Below are 27,835 nucleotides of genomic sequence, written 5' to 3'. Positions count from 1 at the left end.
TTAGTTAAAACAATGTGATATATTTCAACTCCTCAGCGAAAAAACTCACATTACGTTTCCTCGATTTATGAGCAGAAAGCACAAATATAAATTTCCCAGTAAGCACCCTATACTTACTTTGCGTCTGCAAGGCTGGCTGTGTTTGTACCTGTGCCTGTGATGTCAGCCAGGGTGGGGTATCGTTCATATTTGTATCTGTTCCCTACATATCGCCTCCCTGACCAATCTCCTTCTCACAAGCCAACCTTCTGCTGCTCCTTCCCCCAGTTATCCACCACAGGGAAGCCTGGAGGAAAATCATCCTGCCTCCCTCTCTTCCTCCTCTTAGAGAAAGCATCGTACACCCCCCCCCCTTCTCATACACACACAACCCTCTCTCGTCTCCATTCATTCATGCGGAGGAGAAGACGCTCAGCCAGGCATAGCTTATACACATTTACGTCAAGAGCAGGTGGAGAGGGAGGAAAGAGCAAGGTTCTGTTTGGCAGAAAGAATAGAGAATCAGGGACGGATAGGGAGAGAGAGAGGAAGATCTCTCAGTCTGCCTCAGATACAGTATTGGGTGTGTTGCTGTGAGTGTGTGCACTGTGGTGAGGTGTTGTTCACCATGGCTGGCAGTCTGTTTGGAAGGCTCTCCCTGGAGGACGGGGACTCAGCCAACTCCCTGGAGGGCCTGGAAATCAAGCTGGGAGGAGAAGGTAAGAACACAGGTCCCTACCTGCTGGGTGTGTGAGGGGATGCAGCATGGTTTATAAATCAGATAACAAATCTGCAGGTAAAATGCAACTAAGCACTTGCTTGTTCATGCTTATGTGTACGCTGGCGGTTGAAGGCTAGTTGGTGTTTGAGATTCGCATTGCACCTGCTCCTTATGTGCTGGTTCAAACCTCCAGAGTGTGATGAGGATGAGCAGAGACAGATTAGGACCCAGGGCAGCATGTGATGTACAGGAATCCACGGCGGCAGACTATAAAGACAGCAAAGGAGACATAAAAAGACAGCAAGGTGCATCTAAATATTCACTAAAAGACATCATACTCAGACTGAAAACATGTCATATTTTATTTAATATACAACAACAAGCCTGATTGTCAAACTGAGAGCAATAGAGTGTGAGAGACAGAGAAATGCACTTTGGGATAACTAAAGAAAGCAAAAAGTTGTTAAGTCATTATAAGAAGGGGAGCTTATGTAAAACCAGGTATGTATTTGTTGTATTGAATGATAATGCACAGATAATGTTTGCTCACACAGCATGAAGCGGGAAGCACCATGCATCCTATTCATAATTAATGGAGTTCATTAATAATGCATGATGTTGAATACTATACAGTAATATGTTCTGAGTGTGTGCCTGTATCTATTTATGTACTGTTATTTACTCACATCATTTTTAATGATTGACCCATGCATGGGCTGCCTGTCGAGTTAGAGGCACATATAAAAATACTTTTGGATGGAAGGTGAGGGGCTAAGAATTAAAGCAACTATTTGATTGATGTCATGTTAAATCAGTCAAGGTTAGAAGTGTCATTACATCATTGCAAGTCTATTGCGTGTCACACATTATACCGTGTTGCAAGATATCCTGTGCTCTGTAACGTAGCTTGACAAGACAGCAGTGACAGCCATAATGAATCACATTTTCTATCAAAGCATTCGCATCCTGTCTATCACTTCAGAGAGAGAGAGAGAGAGAGAGAGAGAGAGAGAGAGAGAGAGAGAGAGAGAGAGAGAGAGAGTGTGTGTGTGTGTGTGTGTGTGTGTGTGTGTGTGTGTGTGTGTTTGTCTGTGAGAGACAGAGAGAGATGCATTGTACATTCATGGTGAGTAAGTAGGGGGTCATTCATATGCAACAGTGTTCTGATCACAGACAGCACGCTTGAAAGTGTCAGACTTGCAACCTTCAAATAACTCTTTGGCTTTCTCATTTTCACTCCCCTAGTCCACACACTCACAGACAATCATGTTTCCATCACTTCAGAGGACTTTACAATGACTTACATTCTTTTCTTGGAGACTTACCATAGACTTAACCCTAAACATTACTTGCTTTACCCTTACCCTAACCTTAAAGGCTTTATATGTAAGGATCAGAAATCCCCTCTCATTGGTGACACCAGTGGGCATTAAGTGAGCTGCAGTCAATATCCTGTTGCTTGCGCTTGCTTGCATGCTTGCTCAGCAACGCTAGACTATTGCAGGTGATATCTTTTTCCTCACGTACACCATTAAAAGATCTATTTACTAATCACCAGGAGGCTCAGGGAGCTGTGGCCAGGAAGCAACATGCTGTGATTTTGTTGTGTAATGTGTGCTTATTACTGAGGCTGAACTGAAGAAATATCTATCATTTGCAATATTAGAGGGAATTATCTTTTTTACATCATTATTCTCATTTTCATTTAAAAACATTGAAATCAGTAGGGTGGAAATTTTGTGAGACCTGTACCAAACAAAGATGTCTTCTTAAGTCCGTACAATATGATGTGTAGGTCAGGACATCTCTGCAGCATGAACATATTTAATTAAAAAAAGTATTTACACCTCCTGAGATTTGAAAATGGCAGTCTTCCATATTGCAATTTCAATACAATTTCAATGAGTATGCTTTCTGCTCTTTTGTTGAGGAAAAAAATGTTGTTTTAGCTGTGTGTGCTCGGAGTGGGCGGCTAGTCATTGCAGGCTGATTTCGTTGTGAAATATGTTGTGGTTAACCGAGGCAGCTAGCTGGAGAGCTGATATCTGCAGGGAGTTTCTACTTGGATTGCTCGGTTTCTGTTGTGTTGTGTCGTTATGGTGGTCGTTTGTTGACTTTAGTGGGAGAGACAAAATGTCACAAAAAAATGTCACATCCTTTGGATGTGACACACGCACACACTACTCTTCCCATCAAACCCAACTGACAATTTAATTTAATTCTGTTCTGGCTGAGAGTATTTGGTGATGTGGTGACATTGGTGATTATTACTTCCATATCATAACTTAACGATATCTGTTTGCTCTTTTATTAATGGCTGGATAGAAATAGATGTACAGTCACAGCTGAAATTTCTGCCTCCTAACAACACCTTCAATCAATAAACTCGTCGTGTAGTTAACTAAAACTTGACATGAAATGATATCCTGCCCAGAGCCTCTGTGGCCATGGGATGTTGTAATGGGAGCTGCTGTCCATTGGCAAAATGTCAACAAATATCACAAGTGTTATCTCTAATGGTGCCCTTCAGTCAGTTAATAAGGCGATCCAGTCGGCATCCATATCATACCAGCTTGGAACAAGTATCACTATGGTGATGAGGTAGCTTAAATGGCAGCTTTAAAGTCCTCCTGATTGGCCATCTAAGAGAGAGGAAGTCAGGGTTACAGTGTTTCCACTAGAAATTCGGTCTCTCATGGGACAGTCATGCACCATGTCGCAGTTGTTAGTACTGTTGCAATTTTGCAAAGTTAGGGAGAAAGTATTACATTTTTTAGAGTAATTCTTCTAGCGGGCTATGCAGCCTTTTCATTCTAAAAGACTTTTCTTCTACTATTTTTTGCAAAACTTCTTCATGACTATTACATGGCTTTATTTCAATATCTTGGAGCAGTGAAAACTTTCAAGAAAGTGCTAACAGACCATGACATTGTAATAAGAAGACCAAAAATTGAGTATTTTACCTCCCCGATAAAGATCTACCAAAGACTAACTAAAAACCAATGAAGTAAATACAAGTGAAGGATGGCAGGATTCCGTGATTCTTCTCAGTTTGCTGCTTACATGAAAAGTTCTCACTTTATTTCTCTCATAATCGTCATTTTAACATTTGAACAATTTAACAATTTAGAAAAGCTAAATAGAGGTGAAAGAATGAGATAAGACGGCAGGTTGATTAACAACTTTTACTACATTTTTCTTTTACCTGTATGGAATTTTTCAAGGACAGTGTGCACTTATTCACTTTACCTTCTTCTACAGTACAAGTCTACTAATGGTTTCAGCTGTCTATTGGTCACATTACACTCACCTTGCAGTCTGTAGCAGTCTGGCAGGTCTCCAGTATGTGACAGACATCGCACTCTAATTCTAGAAAAATGACACCTTTATCATTCTTATTATTACAAACAGTTTGTTGACCTTATGTAATTCCCAGCATGCATAGCGCCACCCAGCACCAACCTGAGCAGAGGCTTATCAAGCCACAAGTGAAAATACCCGTGGGGTCCTAAAATATAGTGTAAACATAGCACAAGCAGAAAATAAAGTCAGTAAATGGATTAAGTAATGAGTTACACAATTATATTTATATTTACTTATTAAACTACCATTATAGCAACCATAAACTACTGGTCATAGCAGACCAAGAGAGACTCACACTGCTAATGAACTTCAAATTTTAATTAGACAATATTGAGATATGTTAAATACTTAAACATAGTGTACCAGTGGCACAGGTTAGGAAGTCATAAATCCAGCACATTGACTGAATCATTTCAGATATAACTTTCAAAAGTATACTCTGTCTTTTTGAGTTCCCCATACATCATATTGATATACTTTTCCCAAAACTGACACTAAAACCCTCAAGTCCTACTGTAGAAACCAGACATTAAATACACACATTTGTCTGCAGCTGCAGTTGTACATGATTCAGTTAGCTCAACAATTCTTATACAGTTTTTGTTGTTTATGATTATGCTAACTAGATGAGGAGAACTATTTATTTGAAGGCGGTACAGTACAAGTTGCACACACATACTGACCACACAAGTACATTTAACAATTGATGTGCCCACACATGCTTCACAAAACTTTTCAGTGACGCTCCATGAGGGGGATGTTCACTTAAATAACCTTGAGTTGATCACATGTTTTCACATTCTAGCTGTAATAGTTGGACTCTGTATGAGCAGTGTTGTTTAAACTGGAGAAGAAAGTGCGTCAGACTGATTGGACTGTACACAGGCTTCAAGATGGAAAGAAGTGTTTAGTAAGAGGGCAAATTATTTTCATACCTGAATCATAAATGGTTAATCAGTTCTGGTACACACCAGAATATACTCCAATCTAATTTAACTCTCTTTCACTGTCTTAGACATTCATTTTTGCACTACCTTCGGGATTGATAGTAATTATATTTTGCCTCAGAGAAGAGAACAAAATCAAATCTAGAAGCAACCTTAAAGTATTTGGACATACCTGCCAAGGCCCATGAGTATGTTATCATATAGAGGTGAATTTTGCAATTGGAAATAGTTTCAGTGTCATCATCAACATGTCATTTTAATAGAGTGACAGAGAAATGAGGCTGCATTAACTTGCAACAGTGTTTCCAGGAAACAATGAGAATATGAATGAGCTTTTGAGGAGAAAACACAGACAGAGAAATCTCCCTGTGTTTTCGCAATGCAGGGGTTATGACTGAGGAGTCGCTATGCACATTAAAAGCATTACTTTGACCTTATCTGTTGGAAGGACCCTAATAAGTTATGACTGACTTTCAGTGTCCTTTTAATGTATAATTTTGGCTGCATAGTGAATAATTTGTTAATTTCCAGACTGAAACATGTTTTGTAGTAGAGACAAGATAACTCATATCTGGAGCTTTTTAAATAGCCACGGTCATCATTTTTTAAAGAAAATGTATAATTCTTATTAATTCTATTAATTCATTTGTTTTTCTGACATGCAAGTTGATATGATGTTGCTGCATTGCTCTATGAAAACTTCATGTGTACAACCACTGTGCAACATTACAGACATGCCACTCTTGTCCTGTGCATCTAGTCCTACAGACTTTCAGAATCTGTCATTTAATGTACACTTAGATTTTGGTAACTAAAGTTTTAGTTTTTAAGCTAAAAGCTCAAGATTTATGCTTTCAGAGTTACATACACAAGAGTAAAGGTCCTAGTTGTAAAAATAGCACCAATCAAGAAATCAAGAAATCAAGAAATCCCTGCATACAATTTGTTGTCTATTTATTGGTCAGTCAGACCCCCATGAGGCATGCCAAACACAGGATGCAAAATGCTTATTATGATGCTTGCATTACAAAGCTTTAATGATTTGTAATGTATATAAAGCATTGACATTAAGCACTTCATGCTTCAGATCATTACAATGTCTTAATGCTTTTTAATAAGCATCAAGTGGTATTCTGTCATCATCAAGACATAAGATAATTAGACAGTTTAATTAAATGTAGAAGTTAACTCATAGAAGTGAAAATTTTATCTTAATCAGCTGGCCACAATACCCATACTGCAGGTGCAAGGTCTACTCAGTATCTGTATTTGTGCCTCCTTCACATAACATGATTCTTCCATATTTGCATTTTAAGACATCATCATCATCATACTACATTGTATTTTGATAGTCAGAAACAGGGAGTAGAAATAAGTCATCTGCACACTCTACTGCTCTGTGGCTAAGACCCCAAGAGAAACACCAACACAATGGTATCTTCAACATCTCTTCCTCCATGTTCCACCCGCCCTCACCATCCTCCTCCCTCTGTTTCCCTAACCGCCACTCCATGGCAACAGAACAACCTTCACTAAGTGCTGGGTAAGAGGTTCATGTTCCCCTGCTGTGCTCTAACCACAAACAATAACAGCCCAGATTGTTTGGCTGCCTCCATGACATTGAGTTTAATTGTAACTCTCCTTGGAGGTGAGCTCTCACTCAGATGAGACTTTAAGAGACAAAAGCACCTTTAATTTGGCTTCTTTGTGATTACATGTCCTCTGCTGTCACCGTGTCAGGGCAGCTTTTTGTTGAGAAGGGATGCAGCAGGCCACCACAGCGCGTTATTATTGTGAATTTTAGCTGGATGACATGATGGTTACTAAGCAGCTTCTCACTTGAAGAGTTCCTCTAAAGCTGCAATAAAGCTAAATGAATCATTACCTTGCTGTGTTGCAACATCTCTGGGGTTTTGATTCTGATCATTTATTTCCCCCTTAAATCTAGTTGAAAGTCAGTAGTGAAATACTGTACCCTCTAAAAGCATAGAAAGAGTTTTAATCTTTAACATTTTCCTGGAAGAGTAGGTGCTGTAGAGCACATGACGTACATGTAGTTAGTTTGGTCCTTTTGCACACCTGAGTTCCTCATTTTGCTCTTAAGCCCTAACCTACTAAATGAAGTTCTCTACTGATATCAGGTAACAGTGTGTCTTATAGGGAATTTAGATTCACTGGAGCGAAAAATGACTTTCACTTTCACACGTAAAGGCTCAGGATAAAAACTTGAGTATGTCATTACGCAAATGTCTGCATGCAACTTTGGAGCTGATATGAGACATGAGCCTAAGAAAGATAAATACTGTTAGTGATAAAAAAGAATGCAGTTTGGTCCTTGCTGTGCAGTTTCAATAGAAGTATATTGTGATTTATGCAAGGGAGGATGGCTTTGACAGAAGCTCTATGCAAGATGAAACAATCCAACTGAATTCTAAAGAGAAAGTTATTATCAAAAGTAAGCTGAATTCAGAAAAAAAAAAAAAAAAAATGATACCAGAGTCTGACATTCAGACTTCTCTCTGTGTCAACTTTTGACCAGAAAGGCCAATCCTCTGCTGTTTTTGCTTTGATGCATGTCAGAGAAAATGAAGGAAGCAACCCTATAAATGTACAGAGAAGAAAGGCAGCAAGATCCAAGAAGGAGGGCAAGTTGGATTTTTAATCATCTCTATGAATAATAGAACGACCCCAAGCATACCCGGCCTCAGAAAAATGGGTATTATTCTCCAGTCCTTTTCACACCTCATGATTCTTCTGTGACTTCCACGCAATAACAGTATTACAATGTCTGAACGCAAGTCAGGACCATTTCTCCTGATGTTTTGGTTCAACGTCCTTGACGCACTGTGAGGAGTCAGCTGTCAGTTTTAAAAGGATGGTTAAGTCTGTTTGGTGCTTGAGTGAAAGAAGCAAGTTAAATAATCTTATATGTATTTAATGATGTATGTAAATGTCTAAGGACAACATGCGCATGTCTCAGAAAGTCAAACACAAATCCAAAAAAAGAACACAAAGTAGTGGAAAGTGACAAAAAGAGACAAAAAAACCTAACTCTACACACGTCCAGGCAGAGACGAGCTGACAACATGAAAAATGCCTATGTGGCAACAACACCGGCGTACAGTTGCGGTGATTAAAGAGAATTATGCAGGACCTGTAAGCTGAGCCTGCTGGTCTGATATTCTCTGCCAGGCGCAAATCTGGCAACTCTCCCGCTGGAGCTGAGCTCATGTTAGAGGGAAAATAGAAGAAAAACAAGACTTGAGTGCAGAAGACTCATGTTATTATTTATTTAATTTACTTATCAAATTATTTAGAGAGAGGGCGGATGGACTGTGTAATCATCAGGGCTGTCATCTTCTCCCCTTGTTATCTCCATGGCTCTCCATCTTTTGATTACCTGAATGAAAGCCAAGATGATAATAGTTTCCTTATTCTGTGTTTGACAATCTGACCAACATGTAATACAAAGGATGCTTGTTGTTTGTCTTCACTTACATATGCACATGGATAAAAAGTAAATGCATAGAAAATACTTCCAAAATAACAACAAAGTACAGACCAAAAACAGTTCTCAAAATATCTATTACCTCATCACGACTCATCACCTTAATGAAAAAAAAACTTCCATTGTGCTCTGCTGAGCAATTGAAACCAAAGCCAGCTCCACAGACACACACCTTCTGTTGTGTTAACAGCTACTGAACATAACAGCCGATGACAGTCACCATACATAATGTTGAAATATATAGCATATAACAGGTTTCAGGGAAATCAGACATTTGTTTCGACTTGACAGTTTTTGAGTCCAGAAATGTTTATTATTGGTTGAGCACCTGCAAGCTGTGCATCTGAATAGCATCATGGTCCTATTTGGTGGTTTTATGTGTCAGAGAGACTTTTATGTGTTATAGAGTTTTATTTATGGTACCAGGTTGTTGATGCGTCAAAACGTTATTTACTGTTTGTTGGTGGTCTATCGGTTTCTGTTGGTTTTTGTGCTGCTGCTAAGTTTAAAAAGCAGGGTTATCTATATGAATGTACCTGCACCTGGCCATCAGTCTCAGCATGCTTTTTTGCCAGCTGGTATTTTGCCACTGTCACAATTCCATGAAATAATACAAGATTTTTTTTTGCTGATGGGAAACAATCAAACTGTACTAAAATGCTAGTAATGTTGTATTTTTTTCAGGGGATTATTTCTGTGTTAACACCATTTTTGTGTTTTTTCCAGCTGTGAGTTGCAGCTAGGAATGAAATTATTTTGACAACTGCAAAATCATTTAATTTACAGTATTTTTTGTGTCGCTTTCCTCTGTCTTATATCATTGAAACATGTATATCTTTTATGTTTTGGACAGTTTATTGGACAGAAAATCTATCCTAAATATTTCATTGGGACTTGCGTGGGCTATATTCTAACATTCTATAGCCCAAACAATGTGTAGAATTAGTATTATTAGAATTAGTATGCATTCTGGGTAACCAGAATAGAAAGTATACGTCATCCTATTATTTTCAGTCATAAAGGTGCTACATGTTTGAAAATATGGTTACAATTAGAGTACAGAATACAATTAGGACACAATCTTCACACACATAACTAATTATCAGTCCTCTAATTGTACCATTCACTGCTTACTGCTCAATTATGAACCTTGTTAGGGCATGAGGCCCATGAAGTGTGTCATGGAGGAGCTGTGGTGGACCACCAGTCTTCCTCCTTTGTGAAAATTATAAGCCACAGATGTATTTTTAGCCTAGAAAACAAGAACGGCAGCGTCTGTTTAGAAAATTGCAGCAAACAAATGTTCCCTGTGAATACAAATGCCCAGTCTTCTGACAGTCATGCCTGCTATGATAAATGCCTGCTGGTACGTCAGTGTTTGGTACCTTAATGTGTGATATTACAAGTCAGAAAACATGCTGTGAAGTCAAAGTGAACCTTCTTTGACCTTCATCGCATCGTTGACATCATCTTGCATCTGCTGATAGAATGTGTGTCATATTGAGTGATGTGTGTATCAGCAGTTTGATATTAAAGCTTTCAGATAAGGTTGTTTGTGTATGTGTTTGTATTTCTGCTATTCACATTAAGTCAAAACCAGCTTCTGAAACAATGTAGTATGTGCATGCACTAACAATGATGGAGGCAAACTGGTAAAATGTTTTATTCTCTTAGCAACTTGTGCCTGTAAACTGGAATGTTTGTGTGCATGTGTGCATGTTTATAAACATGTTCTTGGGAGGGAGACAGAGGAAGTTGGGAGTTGTGGGAGCAAGATAACGTTGCTTCTGACAGACGCAAGAGGAGAGTGAAAGACAGAGGTGAAATTGCTTGGGAAAGGATGTGAGGCTGCTCTCATCCCTTCTCCCCCCGACACACACACACTTTTCCTCCCATTGCTCAGCCATGTAGTATAAACTATAAGGTGATCTTTTCAGGCTATTTCCCATGGGTAACTGGAATAGAGAGGGGAGTGGAAATTAACTATCTTTTCTCTCTCTTCTTTGTGTGTGTGTGTGTGTGTGTGTGTGTGTGTGTGTGTGTGTGTGTGTGTGTGTGTGTGTGTGTAGCCATGCATCAGGCCTTGGACACGCTGAGTGACAGCACAAGCTCCACAACAGCTAATGACCTGGACCTCATCTTCCTCAAAGGCATCATGGAAAGCCCAGTGGTGAGAACAAATGTGTTGTATTATAACAGTATGTGTATGATGAAATATGTATATGTGGAAATGACATGCAGGACATTCATAGTTTTTAATTGGTATGTGTCCAGGGATGGACTATCTAAGGACTTTAATGTAACTCAATACAACACAGGGTAATTATATCAAGTTGGATTGCCCGTTAATGTATCTGAATCTAAATTAAGAGCAAATTTATGCACATAAATTTGTTAAATGGCACTGTAGTGTTGGATTTCATTAAAATGTACCCTTATATATTCACATTACCTTTTATTTTAATATTACCATTTGCATGTGTGTTAACGCATTGCTGCATAACATAAAAATGATGTTTTCAAAGACATTTGTATGCAGTATGAGAAGCTTTATTAAAAAATGGAAACTAAAGTCAAACCCAATATTACATTTAAATTCTAAATTTCAGCGTACAAAAATTATGCTAAAAAGAAAACATATATTCCTCAAGTGCAATCACATTTCCATCCTAATGGTCTTGCTTCATTATTTTCTCATGAGTTAAAAATGCTACTGAAAGGGGCGTTTGGCATTTTGTATTCAGTCTCATACAGCAACATTCAGATGGAAATTCATATATAAAGAGGTAAATAGCACCTCTGTCTTTGCTGCTCAGTTCTATCACTAGCATTATTTTCTACCTGGCAATATTGAATTTAAGCAATTAAATCAGTTTTCTCACTGTTTGATTTTTTCCCCCTCAAACATGGTGTTGGGATCACAGTTAACATCATAAGGGATTTGAGTTTGAAGTTCAACTTCAAATGGAGCAATGGAGGTAAAATGGGCACTGATAGCAGGCATCAAATATTGCTTGCTTCTTCCTTTCTCCCAGTATAGAGGATGGGTATATTTGTAATAACAGGCACATTAGAAAGAGCTGCTGTTGTTGTAGGTGATGTTGTATAAACTTAAACCAAGGTAATAGACACCTCTGGCTCATGTAACTGCTGCTTTTGCCAGTAGCCAGATGGCACAGTTTGGACTCAAAATCTGCCTGTTGAATGAAATGGTGTATTGAATGTGCTCTTGTATAAAGGCAGAGTCAATGAAAATATTTAGGTTTTTATTTTAACACAAATGCTACAAAGAACTATTTCCAACAATTTATAGAGGAGCAAGACAAAACATCCTCTGACATCTTTCCTTCTGACATTTTTCGCTGTTTCTCACCTGTCAGTCTTTTTAACGAGAAAATGAAACATTTCTATCACCAATCAGAAGTGCCTTAAAGGAGCTTGCTTATTAAAGAGATTCTTCCATACAATCAGAACAAAAATTGTAAGCCAGTCAGAGAGCAGCACAGTTATCTCTGACAATTTTGACAAGCTGACAAGAGCAGATAGAGTGGCAACCTGTGATCAATGAGGAATTCAGACTTGAATAGCAGCCTTGACGCAACCTGATGCGTCAGATGTTTTGTTACACAGAACCGTCTGAGAAGTCGTCCTTGAAAACTGTTTGGAAGAGGGCAGACACTTCCAAAAAATACTTGGCAGGTGATTGGATGAACCATCTGTCTATGGCTGTCTATCACCATCTCACTAGGTTTTCCACTTACAGTAGATAGGTATTCCAAGAATATGTTGAATCATTGTTTGGTTTATGATAATGTTAAGCTCACAACGACTCAGAGACGATTTTATGGCGTCTTGATGTTTTTTTCAAAAATGTATTCATAGGTGGAATGTATTGTAACTGACATAAATTTAAGCCACAGCTAACCAACTAAAAACTTCTTACATCTGTTTTTCAAAGCTACGGGAGGCCTGTTTTTTTTATCTCTTAAGTTTTCAGGGGGAGTATCACTTTAAACACCATATAAATTCAATTTTAAAAGTCACCACAGATTTTAATCTGCATTTAGGTGGTGATAATCTCCAAAAGCTTTACATTGTGAGCTTTATAAACTGTCATTTATGGCAGTAAACATAACAAAATCATTTAAAAAGGGTTTGTATTTGTACATGATTCTGTGTAATTGCTGAGGAATATGAGACTATTTTACAGAACCGGGGTTTCCTAATGATGTTCCAACACACTAGGCCAATACAATACTACTCAAATATGCACTGCTTAAGTGTACTACCTAGGAATACTTTTCAAATCCATGTTATATTTGTACAGATTTCACTTGGGCAGTTTGCCCAGATATTGGATTTAATGCTGGTTCTGGATAGAAATAAACTTACTCCAGGGGCATCATGCCTCTATCTAAGAAAACTCACACATGGCTGGCAGTAGTCTTCTGTTGTCTTCACAAGCCTATAAAAACTTTTCCCCTTAAAATAATAATCACTCCGGCAAACATTTAACCTACATTAAAGAAAATATTCCTAGTGTTCAGACCTTCCAAACAGTATTCAGCCTCTGTCTCATTTTTAGAATTTGGTTTCTGAAAGATTCTTTGAAAAAACAAAAAGTTGGCACTGTGTGAAACAGAACAAAACATGTGTAACCAACACTTTCATATTCATAAATCATTCTCTAACAGAGCTGATTTAAGCCAGTTACATTTGTGGATTATCAACAATCCGCTGCTTGTTTCAGGTCTCACCACAATGCCACACTGCAGCTCGAAAGCACACTTTAACCTGAGATTATTTAAATATCTTTAACAGTTTGAATGTAGACTGGGTTTGTATTAGCTGCACTCTAACCTCAGATTAGAGGTGAGTGGCTCAAATCTGAGCAATAAGAACCAGAGTTTGTAGATTAGTAATTGATAGCAAACCATCAGAGTTCAAATTCAGCAACATGGTGGGTTTTTGTTTCTTAGACCGACTTAAACTGCACTTGATCTGACTCCATCTGATTGCCAAAACACACAAAATATCTCAATTCTCCAGTAGTCTTCATCCATTCCTCTTTTTAAAAAAAAATCCAAACTAGTTCTTCAAATGTACAAGGAGAAGAGTGATGTTGTAGTTTTCGATTTCAGATTTTTGACGTGAAGGGAGAGGAGTGAAAGAAGCTGCAGTGGCAGGCAGTCTTATCAGTTTCCTCCCTCTTTAGTATCATGTTCTCTCTCTGCTGTCGAAGGCTTCCCCTTCCACTTTTTGCCAAGAGTAACATGACTTTTAGAAATCAAAAGCACCAGGAAGAGAAGTAAAAAGTACACTGCTGTGCATTGCACAAGTATGCAGTGAGCAAAGATGCAGATGCGAAAACTACAAATGCAGTTCACATCATATACACAAATTAAGTATTTGCCTTTTCTTTGTGCAGTTGACAGATATTAGTATGGATGACCACATTTATCTTCCTAACAGTGCACAGTCAGTTGCATTGTCAGTTTTATCTGAGTTGCACTGAGGTGGAAGCTGTTTGTGGCCATGAGGGGCCTTTGTTCAGATCTGTGGGCTACTTTGCAAACTCAAACAGAGCCTGAGGTAAAAGAAAGTTCAGTCATTCAGAGGCAGTTCTGCCCAGGAAATTTGGAGATGGACAATCTTGAGGGAGCAGTAGGGAGTTCTGCATTCAAAACCACCCATTTTGCAGTGAACACAGTCTCCTCTGTTGCTTTTAATACCTATTTTCTCTGTGTCTCTCTGCTTTGTTTTGGTTTCTTTCTCACTAAAGGCCAATTGAGTCACCTCTGCAGAAAAACTGCATATGTATGTGTGAATGCCCAGGTGTAACAACATGACACTAGTGTGTGTTTGTACTGCATGTCTGAGAGACTTTGGTGTTACTGGTATTGACGAGTATTCTCATAAAAGATTAATCTGCTGATGCAAGCTGTGAATAAAGATGGCTCGCTGAAGGATGTGAAAAAGATTCCCAAGATTATAGTTTCTGACCCCATGGTGGATCCATATCACTTAACAAGCTATCACTCAGTGTGCTGCGAAAGGAAATAACATGTTAATGGAGGGATAGAGGGGCAGAAGAAGTGTCCATGTGTGTGACCGTATACTATGGTGACTTCAGTGAATTGCGCTGATTACACCACACTCACTACAGAATGATGTAATGAAAATCAGTGCAACCTGCAATTCTATAATGAATCTGAACGATGATTAAGCCCACAATGAGCACATATTGACAACAGTAGCTATCATCATGCAGAAGAGCTTCCGCAGTGCTCGATTATTATCATTTATGACTGTGGCACTGAGTCAATGCTTGGCTTTATATCTGACTAAGCAATCAGGACTATTGAGGCATTAAGGGCAGCTAAATGAGCTGACACTTGCTTTTAGACATTTAGTTATGTCCCCTGTGCTTTTTATCATAACTTCCGAGCCATCGCATTTCCCCTATTCAAACTGTAAATGAGACTCAAAAGGTCTTTGTAAAATACTTCCATGCGGCCTCCAAAGTAATGAATTCCGACTCTACATAAAACGGCTTGTGCGGAACAGTTCAGTTATTATGTGCCAAGTGGTCAAATCCTGACAATTACTATCCCATTCCCAGACAGTTATTGACATTTAACTGAAAGTACGCCAACAGAAAAACTTGTGCTCATGTTCTGTTGTACATATTTTCTAATGTCGCACTCAGAGCTCGCCATGAAGTATGATTTTAAAGAAGTTAATGTCTCATGATTTATGTAGCAGCTGTTGCATAGACACAGATTGTGTTGCACTTTAACAAAACCAAGCAGAAATGCTACAAAGTGAAACATTTTCATCACACCTAATGTCTGAAACTGTGGAACCTTTACCTTTATCATTTAAATGAGGGGTCCCACCTCCACTGTCCCCCTGAGCTATATTGGTTTGTAAATAAATGAAGTATAGTTCAATTGTTTTAATCGAGAAAATAAATCTATAAGAAGCATCTCAATTAAATGCAAAATAAAATTTATAACAAAGCTTTTTGCCTTTTTACAGCAGTGCTCATTAACCTTTATAATTAAAATGTCCAGGTGGACAGGATTAGTAGTGTCTTGTAATTACAGTACTGGGCAGAGTAGCAGTTTAATGTAATTGGTATCATTGATAGGTTGTATGACCAACTGACTGCAGATATACTGTAAAATGCAGAAATCTGTCCCTTCAAATACAACCAATACATATAAAGTGTTGTCAAAGGAAATACATTCCTCAGCGATTCTGTAGGTCATGTTGACGGCCAAATAGCACTGTCCATGCTGGCTTGTTGTCTTAGGGCCAGAAACTGACAGCTTGCTCCATCAGGTTAGGAATTATTCTGCCAAAAACACCAAATGAGCGAGGTCCTGCTGCCCTGTTACTGAGTGGGGCTGAAGAGCTCCCTATGTGCATGTTGTAATCCATGTGCAAACAACTTAGTCAGTGCGTGTATGTGTGTGTGTGTGTTTGTGTGTGTGTGTGTGTGTGTGTGAGAGTGTGTGTGTGTGTGCCACGCTTGTGTCCTAGTGTGCACAGTAAGTATGTACTAAAGTGCACATGATGCTTTGTGTGTGAGACTGTGTACATGCAGGAATGTGTGAATATCTGTGTGTCTATCTATTTATTTGTTGGTGTACGTGCACCATATCCTGTCTCTCAGCGGGGATTCTTCCTCTCTTCCTCAGCAAACAAACATCATGGCTGCAGGAGTAGTAGTCAGTCCCACTAGAGAAATCCTCTGTGGGATTGCCTAACAATGTGAATCTTCAAATACAACACCACTTGGTGTACACTTGCAAATAGTTATACTGGAAATCAGTTCATTTTCATGGCTTGGAAAACTGTTGAATTGTAATTAAGTTCTGTAGGGTTTGAAGGATTTATACAGTATTTTTAAACTTGTTTATCACTTAATTTCTGTCATGTTGCATTTGCAAAATAATATTATGTATTAACCTTCTTATATACAGTCTATGGTATTAACCCTTGTTCTCTCATAATATAGAAGTATCATAAAGAACAATCCAAGTCTAGGATACAAAAGGATTCACTAATGTACCAAATGTAAAAAGGTAACTTACTCATTTTGTGTCATTGACCCTGGACCAGAGGTATGGAAGCCATGTCCAATAACCACAGTCTCCTGCGTCCTTGGCTGCAAGAAGAAGAGAAAGTGAAAAATTAATGTTCCCTGAAATATTGATGTTTCGCAGCACACACTGAAAAAACCCACAGGGCCACAAGATTCGACTTGACTCAAGTTTTATTCTTCAATTTCTTGGTTTTGTGTCTCTCAGTCAAGATTTATGAGTGTAGACTGTGTGTTGTTCTCAGCAGGGGTTGGTTTCAGGTTGCTGTCTTTTGTTGTTTGTTATCGTGCCCTTTTCTGTGTCACTGAAGCAAAACCAACGGAAAACATTTCATTATAACACAGCGAGGTGCATTAACTGCTTACTCAGAGGGTGCATTAGTGGAACTGAAAGTTATAAAAGTTGTCTTTTCAGAGACAGTGAAGTTTATATCTTTCAAAGGAGAGAGTGTTATCCAAGAATCAGGGTATTGTGGCCCTTAGGATACGCTACAGAGGTTAATATCTGTTTTATATTCATCAAAACCCAGGCTCATGAGCATTTTGAGGAACCCAAACTGGAGGCTGTGAGAGACAACAATGTGGAGCTGGTCCAGGACATCCTGAATGAGCTCAGCCCGCTCGCAATCAGGAGCCATGCAGCTGAAGAGCTAGTCCGCATCCTGAAGGAGCCCCACTTCCAGGTTTGGAGAATGCTCCTCACACCTCACAGCAAACTGTAGCTGTGATGAACATGCACTCAGGCTAAACCTTTGATTACTTTTCAAAGTGATGTTCATGCTTAATGATGCATGTTGTGCCAGCATGGATTTAATTGATTTGGTGCTGCAGTAGTTTATTTGTTTCACTGTGTGTAGCCTGTCTGAAAGTTAACTCTGCACAGACCAGAGCAGGAACACCAGATTTGTGCACTATATGATGGTTTTATATAATAATTTTCACCATCATCTTCAATCTTTCTGTCACCATTTGTTCCACCTGTAGTCCCTCCTGGAGACTCATGATTCTGTGGCGTCCAAAAACTATGAGACTCCTCCCCCTAGCCCCTGTTCCTTCATGGATGCAGCCCTCAACAATCAGCCTGTGCCCCCTGATGCAGTCAGGATGGTGGGCATCCGTAAGGTGTCTGGTGAGCACCTGGTACGTCTGCTCACTTTATGAACTACGCATTGTAATCACTGTGGCACGAGAGAGCCCCATCATAAACTGTTAATGGATAAAATTCCTCAATAAATGATATGATTTGTGTTTTGGGAGCAGCACATGCACTAAGCATAATGAGGTTTTTTGTAGCATTGTTTTAGAGAGAAATACCGCCTCATAGCACAAAATGGTGATTTATCTGCAGGCGGCTGACAAGGTTGTCGATCAATACCAAAAACTCAGTGATAACTTTCCCAGCTGCTTTAATGTCTCACTTTATATCAATGTAGTAGATGTGCATTGTGCTCATCCAAAAAACTTCAAACAGATGCTGGACCAAAGACACAATGTAAAAAAGAAAGGAGAAGGTCTGCACACTGTCGCTCCCGTAGAGGGAATTTAATGAGACATCCACCTGTGACGTTTCAAGTTACATGCTTCTCTTCAGACTGCGGTGTGCGGACCTTCACTTTCTATCAAGATAATCTCTCTGCCATCTGAGTGTCAAAACCATAACGTAATTCACACACAAGTTGCTGAAAGGACATGTCAGCTGTCACAATTTAGGAAGTTATTTGTGTCACATCATATATAAATTTAGCCTAAGAGAAGAAGTCGTTAGGTCTTAAGATGAGATCTTAAACAACACAAAATTACTGAACTACTGTGCAATGGAGGGCAGTGCTAGACTATTTTTGTACTCAGATTTTGAGTTTGTGTAAAATCAATTTTGTGTTGATTGAGTGTAGTTGAGTCATAACAAATGCTTACTGCTGTGTATAGGGAGTGACCTTTCGAGTGGAGAGTGGCGAGCTGGTGATTGCCAGGATCCTCCATGGTGGCATGATTGACCAGCAAGGTCTGCTCCATGTGGGTGACATCATCAAGGAGGTGAATGCCAAGGAGGTGGGCAACGACCCCAAAGTCCTTCAGGAGATGCTGAAGGAGGCGAGCGGCAGTGTGGTGCTGAAGATCCTGCCTAGCTACCAGGAGCCACACACACCAAGACAGGTCAGTCAGAGACAGTTATACTCACTAAAATATAAGCAGCGTTGGAAAGTACCTAAGTAAATTTACTCAAGTACTCTACTTAAGTACAATTTTCAGGTACTTTACTTAAGTATTTCTATTTTATGCTACTTTATACTTCCACTTTACTACATTTCAAAGGGAAATATTGTTCTTTCTACTCCACTACATTTATTTGACAGCTTTAGTTACTTTTCAGATGAAGATTTGACACAAACTTTTAAAATGCAACACAATATTAAAGATGAGACCAATGGTTTCCAACCTTTACGGCTTTTGGCGTCTTACAAAAAGCAGTGTGTAGTCGGGGTCACTTTTCAGATGTTGAGTTGTTAACAGTTCCACCAAATAGTAATTTTTCCCTCTAAACTTCTCACATGGTATCATTTCAATAAATGTTTAAATGATCCAATATTTCAACAAAAATCAAAGATTAGAGAAAAAGTCCAAAAACTGAAAAAATGTTTGTATCAGAACTCTGTTTTTTTCCCTCTTTCCTCTCCCAATAATCATCTCATGACCCCTCAGATTTATCTGGTGACCCTTTGAAGGGGCCCAGCCCCTAGGCTGGAAACCACTCAACTAAACCGGCTATCTGTGTATAAAGTAGTTGGAACTAACTCCACCTCCAGCAGCTACAACAGTAGCATGCTGCTTAAAAACTTATGCTTTAGTATTAGTAATCTAATGATGTCATATAATCAGTCAGAGGGAACAAACCACTACTTTTACTGCAATACTACATTTTACTGCTAATACTTGTGTACATTTACTGAAGTAGGATTTTTATATACAGGACTTTTACTTGTAATGGAGTATTTTACATTGCGCTATTGATACTTTACCTTCAGTAAAGGATCTGAGTACTTCTTCCACTACTGGCTATCAGTCAAAACTACTACCAAGCAAAAATAAACTACCAACCAGTCAAAACTTCAGGATATTAGTTCTAGAGCTTCTAACCCTGCTCCAAGATACCATATGAAGAAAACTCATTTTGGTTGCTTGTACTTTAAATCTCACGCTTTCAGTCACTACCAAGAGCTCATGACCAAGCATGAGGGTTGGAATTTAGATTAACTAGTAAATTGAGAGCTTCACTTTCAGGCTTAGGTAGAACTCGCTGAAAAAATTTCTGCGCTACTGCCAATGCCCCACAAATCACCTTTTAATCTTGTACTTGTACTTCAATTTACCCACACAGTTTATTCAAAGTGTAAAATCAGTACACTTTATAAGAAAGTAGTACACATTACAGATCAATAGATTATAACATTGTGTTTTTCTATACATATTATAAATGAAATAAATATTCAAGACAGAACAGAAACCTCTACTAAGGAAAGTACAGGCTTTGCAAACAGGGTTTAATGATTTAACTGTATGTGAGTGAAACTAGGAATAGAAAAGAGGTTTTTAGTCTTGATTTAGTCTCTGATCAAGTGTGCTAAATCATTCCACAGTAGTGGAGCTCAGTGTGAAAATCCTCTGCCTCCAATGGTAGTTTGGTAGCCTGTATCCTGATTGTATGTAGGGGAATGTAGATACTGAGGAGTCAGGATGGTGCTATCCATAAAGAGTTTTGTTGGTGATAAGGACCAGCCTGTAGTCTGACCTGAGTGAAATGGGAAACCAGTGGAGTGAGGACAGAATTGGTGTAATGTGCTCAGATATAAATGTAATTCCAGTAAGAGTTCTGGCACCTGCATTTTGGACTAGGTGGATTTTTTTTCTGCTGCAGTGAGGAAGGCCTGGGATAATGCATTACAATAATCAAGACCATGATATAACTTGGTTCAGTAACTCCTGTATCAATCCAATACTTCAGAGGGATTTTTTATATGAATATGGCTATAATACCTGCATTACATTCTTGTAAGTTATCCATATGAATAGTAATTTTCTGACTACACATGATGGGTCAGAAACTGCAGTCTCTACGAACAAGACTGAGAGATAGAGTAATCCCACACAAAGCTCATGACACTGGAGTCGTCATCTGATATTTAATATTTATCCTTTCCTCCTATGGTCATGACATTCAGAAGGAATACTTAATTGTGTGGCATATTAAATATTTGTTTGAAATTAGTCAGTATCTTGATTTAAAAAAAATGAAAAACAGAGGGAAAAGTATGTGTGTGTCTCACTGGTTTATGCTAGCTCACAAACATTAGCTTTCTAAGAGCCAGCGGAGGCTACAAACACTGAAAATGTGACCCAGTTTACATGGTGGAGAAATAGAAGGGTTATCTTGCTTGGAGATGTATTGCCAATAGGATGGGAGGATAGAACACATCAGAGGATGCAGTATATACAGCTGGAGATATGTTGGGCACAATGTTCTATGACTGATTGCTCTCAGCCATAGAGCAGAGAAACATTAGCGCTTGAAGAGGCCATAGTAAATTAATTCCTTACACTAGACCAAAATATACTAGAACATAATCTACAAGAAAAGGATATTGAGAGGGTTTATGTGCTAGGACTATTAGCATATACTTGAGAAATGTATTTGAAGCTTAATGCTGGAATAAAAAGTCAGTTTTCCACTGGATGAGAATTCAATTCCAAGTTATTATTTTGGCCTTGAATTAAACCAAGAGGGGAACCGTGTAATCCTTGAAATGAAATGAGAACATGAAAACTACCAAAACTGGACAACAGCAATAACATAGTTGTTAAGAATCACTTTTTTCTGCTTTTTAGCCATGGTAGCAGCATGACTACAGGGATGGCAATGTCGGTCTGTCTATTTATTGGTTGATCCACCACTGAAATATCTCAACAACCACTGGATGGATTGTTATGAAATGTTGTACAGACATTCAAAGTCACCACATAATGAAACCCACTGACTTTGATGATCCTCTGATACCACCATGAGGTTGACATTTTTTATTTTTGTGACATATTTTGACAACAATTGTACAGATTGCCAAGTCGTTTGGTACGGGTCTTCATGTCCCCTTCAGGATAAATTGTCATAATCTTTTGACTTTCCAGACCTGCCAATCTAATTACTTTGCGTTTAGTGCTAATTAACTAATGTTAGCATGCTAATACAATAGACTAAGATGGTGCATATGGTAAACATTATATATTATCATCAGCATTTTGTCATTGTGAGCATTAGCCTGCTTATATTGGCATTTAGCTCAACGCACTGCCATACAGCTTCACAGAGCCACTAATGGCTGTAGACTCCACTGTTCAAACCAAGGGCAGCAGACAATCTGGCAGACAGCTACTTTTATGTTAGAAATCCAATTCCCAATCGTTTCTTAGAGTTATTCACTGAAACAAACTGTTTCTGAGTCATGACTCTTTCATACAATTCAAAAGGTGCAGACTGTAAGAAGATCATCTTAAAGCTAGAGTTAGTCCTTCTGAAGAAAGATTGTTAATATTTGAACATTAACCAAACAAATGACCCTTCCTTTATCCTCCTTCATACGCTCCACAGCAAGAGATGCGTCAGCTATAGAGTCATTTTTGTTCCTCTCACACTATATCATGAGCAGAAAAATATTTTCTGTGGGCACCAGTCCATCTCCACCTGTCTGCGACCTCCTCACTATCACTCGACCTGCGTTTAGTGTCCCTGTCCATAGAAACAGCCGTCTGCTGTGGAGCTGAGAGCACAGCAGCTTGATAAACTGCCTTCACCAGGCTGACTGACTGCAGAAATTTACTGAACCAAAATAGCTAGCATGCCGGCTCCACAGGAAGAGATTGATATTGTTTGTATTAATTGATTTATTGATACAGTTATTGACTTTAAAACACATACAGTGGAATATTTGTCTGACATAAACAGCTGCCTGCTCACATTATACTTAACTAAATATTACAGATACAGACTCAGAGCGTAAAAAAAAATGCAGGGAGTCTCTATGAGACAAGATTCATCGTGGATTGAAACAATTAATAAAATGGAAGCATAGCTGTGTTTTCTATGCAAATTGACCACTGCTTCTCTTCATCAGCCCACCTACACCATTCAACAGGTGCTGGAGACAGGAGACTGTCATGTCCTCATGCAGACAGCTGCCCTGATAACTTCTCCCTGTGTGCTGTGCATGAGCACAAATGTCCCCTGCTGATTGGATTGGAGTGGTGTGGTGGTGTTTGTTTCCCACTATCAGAGTCAGGGAACACTCAATTTTTTCAGCACACACACAGGAAGGACAGCTAGCAGACTGTAAGGAGATAATTGCAGAATTTGACCAAAAGTGTGTTCAACGGTCTCCAGAATAACTGACTCTACCTTTACCTGATCAGAGTGTACCAGTGTTTAGTGTTCCTTTTTTTTGTGAAAATAGAGGCTGTGTATCAGAGATATAAGAATGATTTTGCTGTGCTCATACAGTAAAAAGCAGTGCAAGGAGTTGCAGTGATTAGGGTGGTTCCCAAAAGTTCTCCCTGAACATAATCCAACTGTCTGTGTTTCATACCTTGAGCTTAGCCGTCTCATGGTGATTAAACTCAACTGACAGTTTCCTTTGGCCATTTGAGACTTTGATTGTGTGTGTGTGTGTGTGTGTGTGTGTTTCCATCGTGTCCTTTCAGAGGAATGAGGCAGACACACATAAACAGTACAGTAAGAGCTGGCAGGCTTTTTTTATGTTCATGCATCAGTTCAGCACGAGAAAAAGGCGTCAAGTGCGGGGGGGGGGGGGGGGGGGTGGTTGCCATGGCTACAGATTTTGGTTCTCTCTATTTGTTTCTGTGTCTCTCAGACTCTGTGTCCTGTCAGTGGTGGTTGTGATACAGGGTTTGGTTTATAAGCTGAGTAGCCTTGAGATGTCAGGAAAGTGAGCAGTGAGATGGAGTAGGCTTTAAGTGTGCAAGGCTGTTTCATAGTGACGGGCACTTAATCACCCAATCTACCAACCACAGATCATGTACTGTTCATACATGACACCAGAGGCAGTTTTGGATTACATTCTAGTATGTTCATTCAGTAAAAAAAAACAATTCAGACTACCCCCACTGTTTTGATAGGCTTTCAAGCATTTTTATTCATATGTTCTATCTTTTTTTACATTTCTCATTCCAGGCCTTTGTTAAGTGTCACTTTGACTACGACCCATCCCATGATAACCTTATTCCCTGTAAGGAGGCAGGGCTTAGCTTTAACAGTGGAGACATCCTACAGATTTTCAATCAAGAGGACCTCAACTGGTGGCAGGTAAGTATAGCCTCCAGCATTTCTCGACCGCATACAGTATATTCAGCATTTTCTGTGCATTCATTTGTTGAGATAAGCCTGAAGAGCTTATAGCGTGTTCACTCATTTTTTTGTGTTGACATGTGTGTTTCCCTCATAGGCCTGCCACATAGAGGGAGGCAGTGCAGGTTTAATTCCAAGCCAGCTCCTTGAGGAGAAGAGGAAAGCGTTTGTGAAGAGAGATCTGGAGCTCGCTACCACAGGTACAGTACACCTTCTCAGTGGCACGCAGCCAAGCAAAGAAGCACTTCTCATTATGCAGATTCGACACAGACTACTCGCTGCACAAGCAGCCGGCAACAAAGACAACATCTGTTCCTTTCCGTATCATACACGCATTTCATTTGCATGGGCCGTTCATCGTCCTCTCACCTCTGGAGTCTGTTACTCTGTCAGTGAGCTCTGGAGAACTGGAAAAGGAACATCAGCGTGACTCAGACAGCCTGATTCAATCTGCTGGATGTTAAGCTGCAGGCTCTGACATTCACAAACAGCCTCCCGAGATGGGATGGTGATTGAGGAGTCGAGATAAGACCCCGTAAATACAAACCTGATCAATAATCATCTCTTCTCTTATGAGGTGCAGAGTGAAAAGAGGCTCTATTCGTATAGATTTATCTGCTCTGCACAGAGTCCTCAGCAGCAACAAAACAGGTGGTGAGTCACTGCCGGCCGCTTGCCCTTCGCTTCTGGTGGAGAGGAGGATGACAGCCCAACTGTACTGCCCTTGGAGCCTGGAAAGGACACATCTGTCTGCTAGCAGGCTTCACACATATTATACCAACTGAAAGCATGGTTTTAATAAAACATTTGAAGAGAATATTTCTGGATGATGAAGTCTGAACATCCAATGATTGATCTATCCAGTTGAGACAAAATGTTTAATGATTGTCAGTCTGGCTTTACGGAGCACAGTCACAGTGATCACTTGCCACAGCTTGATGAGTTGAATTCTATCAGCAAAAATAACATCTGAGCTCATTTTTGTTTCTGTGCACGCCTCTGTGCATAAAACATTCTCCCCCAAATGGCCAAATAATCAGCCATATTGAACAGGCGGTGAGCAGAGTCACAGGTGTTCACTGGCAGCAGACTAGTTGCAAAGACTGATCAGTGTTGGTGCACAGTGCCACCTAGTGGTGAAGCCCCCCTGTAATATCAGTTTGGATTTATGACCCAGCAGGGCTTTCAGAGACATTGATAGTAAATCATTTTAGCAGGGACCTTTTGAATTGGTTGACAGAGACAAATACAGAGGTTGGAGGTTTATTTTGTTTTGTCTGTCGCCCCCTCTCTCAGGTCCTCTGTGTGCTGGGATGGGTGGCAAGAAGAAAAAAAAGATGATGTATTTGACCACCAAGAATGCAGGTACTTCAACTTACCACGAAAAACTGTAACATCTGAACAGCAATTGAATTAGACTCTGTAGTTTGTCATGTTATATTATTTTTAAAATTCTGTTTACTTTCTGACTAGAATTTGATCGTCATGAGCTGCGGATCTACGAAGAGGTTGCCAAGGTCCCGCCCTTCAAGAGGAAGACGCTGGTTCTGATTGGTGCACAGGGGGTTGGCCGTCGCAGTCTGAAGAACAAGCTGCTGGTGTCGGATCCCCAGCGGTATGGTACCACTATGCCCTGTGAGTGCAGCCATTCATCAACTAAACCACGTACACTGATTCATAATCCATTTGGCATTCAGTGCCTTTCATTGTTTTTGTTTTATTGTTACAGTACCTGCAGAGTTTATTGCAAACTTAATCATTTTATGTACTTTTTCTCATTAAGTAGTTTTTCTTAGTAATCTTGTTTTCTATGCTCTTTGAAGTTGTAATTTCTCTCCCTTCGTTTTGTGGTTTTCTCCTTGCATCTAACCATATTTCTATCTGTTGACATCTGTTTTTGCACTGTGCAGATAAACTAAACCATATCAAAGTACTCAAATTAAATTTGTTTGTCTGTACAACATTTTTACGGGATAAAAACTGTCACTGAGTGCCATTCTGTGGGATTAATTTGAAATAACTGTCGGTGATCAATCTCTGCTTTTGGATTTATTTTTTCCCCAGTCACCTCCAGAAAACCCAAGTTGGATGAGCGGGATGGCCAGATGTATTCCTTCATGACCCGCAGCGAAATGGAGTGCGACATCAAAAATGGCCGTTTCTTGGAGCATGGCGAGTATGACGGGAACCTGTATGGCACAAAGATCAACTCCATACATGAGGTGATAGAGACAGGAAAGATCTGCATCCTGGATGTCAATCCCCAGGTAGAAGAAGCTCTCATATCTACTCTTACTTTCCCTCACTTCCTCTTTGCCTTCATTCCCTGTTTTGTTCCTCACCATCTAGTCTTCCATCCGTTATTTGCCATGTTTTCTAATGTTGATGACCTATTTATAAAATTCAAGATTCCAGCCAATTATGCACAGCTTGTTGCTACTGAAGTATTTTCACACTGAATACATCATCAATATTTATCAAAATGGATCTCTTAATGATCAGCATTATTTGCTGGAAAGACTCCGCTAATCTTATTTACACACATTAGGTTGACAAATATGTTAGCTGAAGATGCTGGAGTTGCATTTTTAATCACATTCTCAGCTTTGTAATTTCATGTGAGATTTTCAGCTTTACCCATTGCTTGCTGTGCAGTGATGCAGTGATAGTAATGCAGTTTCTTATGTGTCTGTTTTTCTCCAAAGGCTCTCAAAGTGCTGCGGACGTCAGAGTTCCTGCCCTATGTTGTGTTCATTGAAGCCCCGGATTTTGAGGTTCTCAAAGCCATGAACAGGTCAGCAATTGAGTCAGGAGTGGTCACAAAACAGTTAACGGTGAGTGCATCTTCGTCAGTTGTCCTACTTTTAGAATCAAACTAAAGATTCTACCATGAAAAATTGTACACTGAAATACATCACAAGGAAGCTCATTATATTAGTTATCAGAACAGTTCATGTGTTATGTGTTAATGTACATGACAATTCATTCACATGTTTCCTTTTTGTGTGTTGTAATGGTTTATGGTGCCTCTTTGCTTGTGTTTTGTGTTCTTTTTTCTTTTGCACTGGAACTCAGCTACCATGCTGTTCACTCTGCTGCGTGGCATAATAAAGTATCTATCTTAAATTATTTACTCAGCATGGAGGAATGCTAACTAGAAATTTGGATTCCTACCATTTAAATTATGCAAACTGATTTGATTTCAGTTGCATGCCAATTTCACTGTTTGCTCCATTCTTAAATTGAAGTAATTGCTTGCATTTATTTTCACTTAATTGTCTCACCGTTCAGTCAGAGACATTTTTATCATGGAATTAATCATTAATGGCAAATTGTCACATGGGGGAAAAGGCACATGTCTTTGAGAGTCTGGGCACCAAAGTACAGTCTGCTGAAAGCACTAACCGCCCTTATAAACATACATGAACTACAATCTTAGTGAAATACCAGACAACAGTAATATCAGAAATGCCACATAAGTGGTGGTGAAGGGAGCAACAACAGAAAACAGCATTGGCATAAGTGTATTAGCAGAGTAATAGTGATAAGTGAACTAACTATGAATGACTTTGATAAATGAACTAACACTATGCTTCATGTTGTCTCTCCCTGCTCCCTGCAGGACTCTGAACTCAAGAGGACGGTGGATGAGAGTGAACGTATCAAAAGAGCATATGGACATTACTTTGACCTCTGCATCGTGAACGACGGCCTGGAGGCGGCTTTCCGAAGTCTACGGTTGGCACTGGAGAAATTGTTAACAGAACAGCAGTGGGTGCCTGTCAGCTGGGTCTTCTGA

General features: G+C 39.4%; 1 protein-coding gene across 1 annotated transcript; it reads left to right on the top strand.

The window, feature by feature from the left end:
- The first annotated feature begins 607 nt into the window (after positions 1–607).
- Positions 608–27,835, top strand: mpp2b (MAGUK p55 scaffold protein 2b). The gene is made up of 12 exons (XM_062442662.1): positions 608–698; positions 10,588–10,688; positions 17,159–17,311; positions 17,613–17,768; positions 18,555–18,782; positions 23,863–23,994; positions 24,134–24,236; positions 25,333–25,401; positions 25,510–25,671; positions 26,101–26,303; positions 26,742–26,870; positions 27,659–27,835. The coding sequence occupies exons 1-12, from the start codon at positions 608–610 to the stop codon at positions 27,833–27,835; spliced, it is 1,704 nt and encodes a 567-aa protein (XP_062298646.1).

This window comes from Scomber scombrus, chromosome 21, assembly GCF_963691925.1.
Source record: "Scomber scombrus chromosome 21, fScoSco1.1, whole genome shotgun sequence".
Classification (NCBI taxonomy): domain Eukaryota; kingdom Metazoa; phylum Chordata; class Actinopteri; order Scombriformes; family Scombridae; genus Scomber; species Scomber scombrus.
The sequence above is the reverse complement of the archived record's forward strand: the minus strand, read 5'-3'. Positions and strand labels throughout refer to the sequence as shown.

Bases quoted from the DNA above. Each gene is read 5' to 3' on its own strand.
- mpp2b (XM_062442662.1), top strand. From the start codon at position 608: ATGGCTGGCAGTCTGTTTGGAAGGCTCTCCCTGGAGGACGGGGACTCA. The intron at 17,312-17,612 runs GTTTGGAGAATG...TTCCACCTGTAG, and splicing joins TGAAGGAGCCCCACTTCCAG to TCCCTCCTGGAGACTCATGA. The intron at 24,237-25,332 runs GTACAGTACACC...CCCCTCTCTCAG, and splicing joins TCTGGAGCTCGCTACCACAG to GTCCTCTGTGTGCTGGGATG.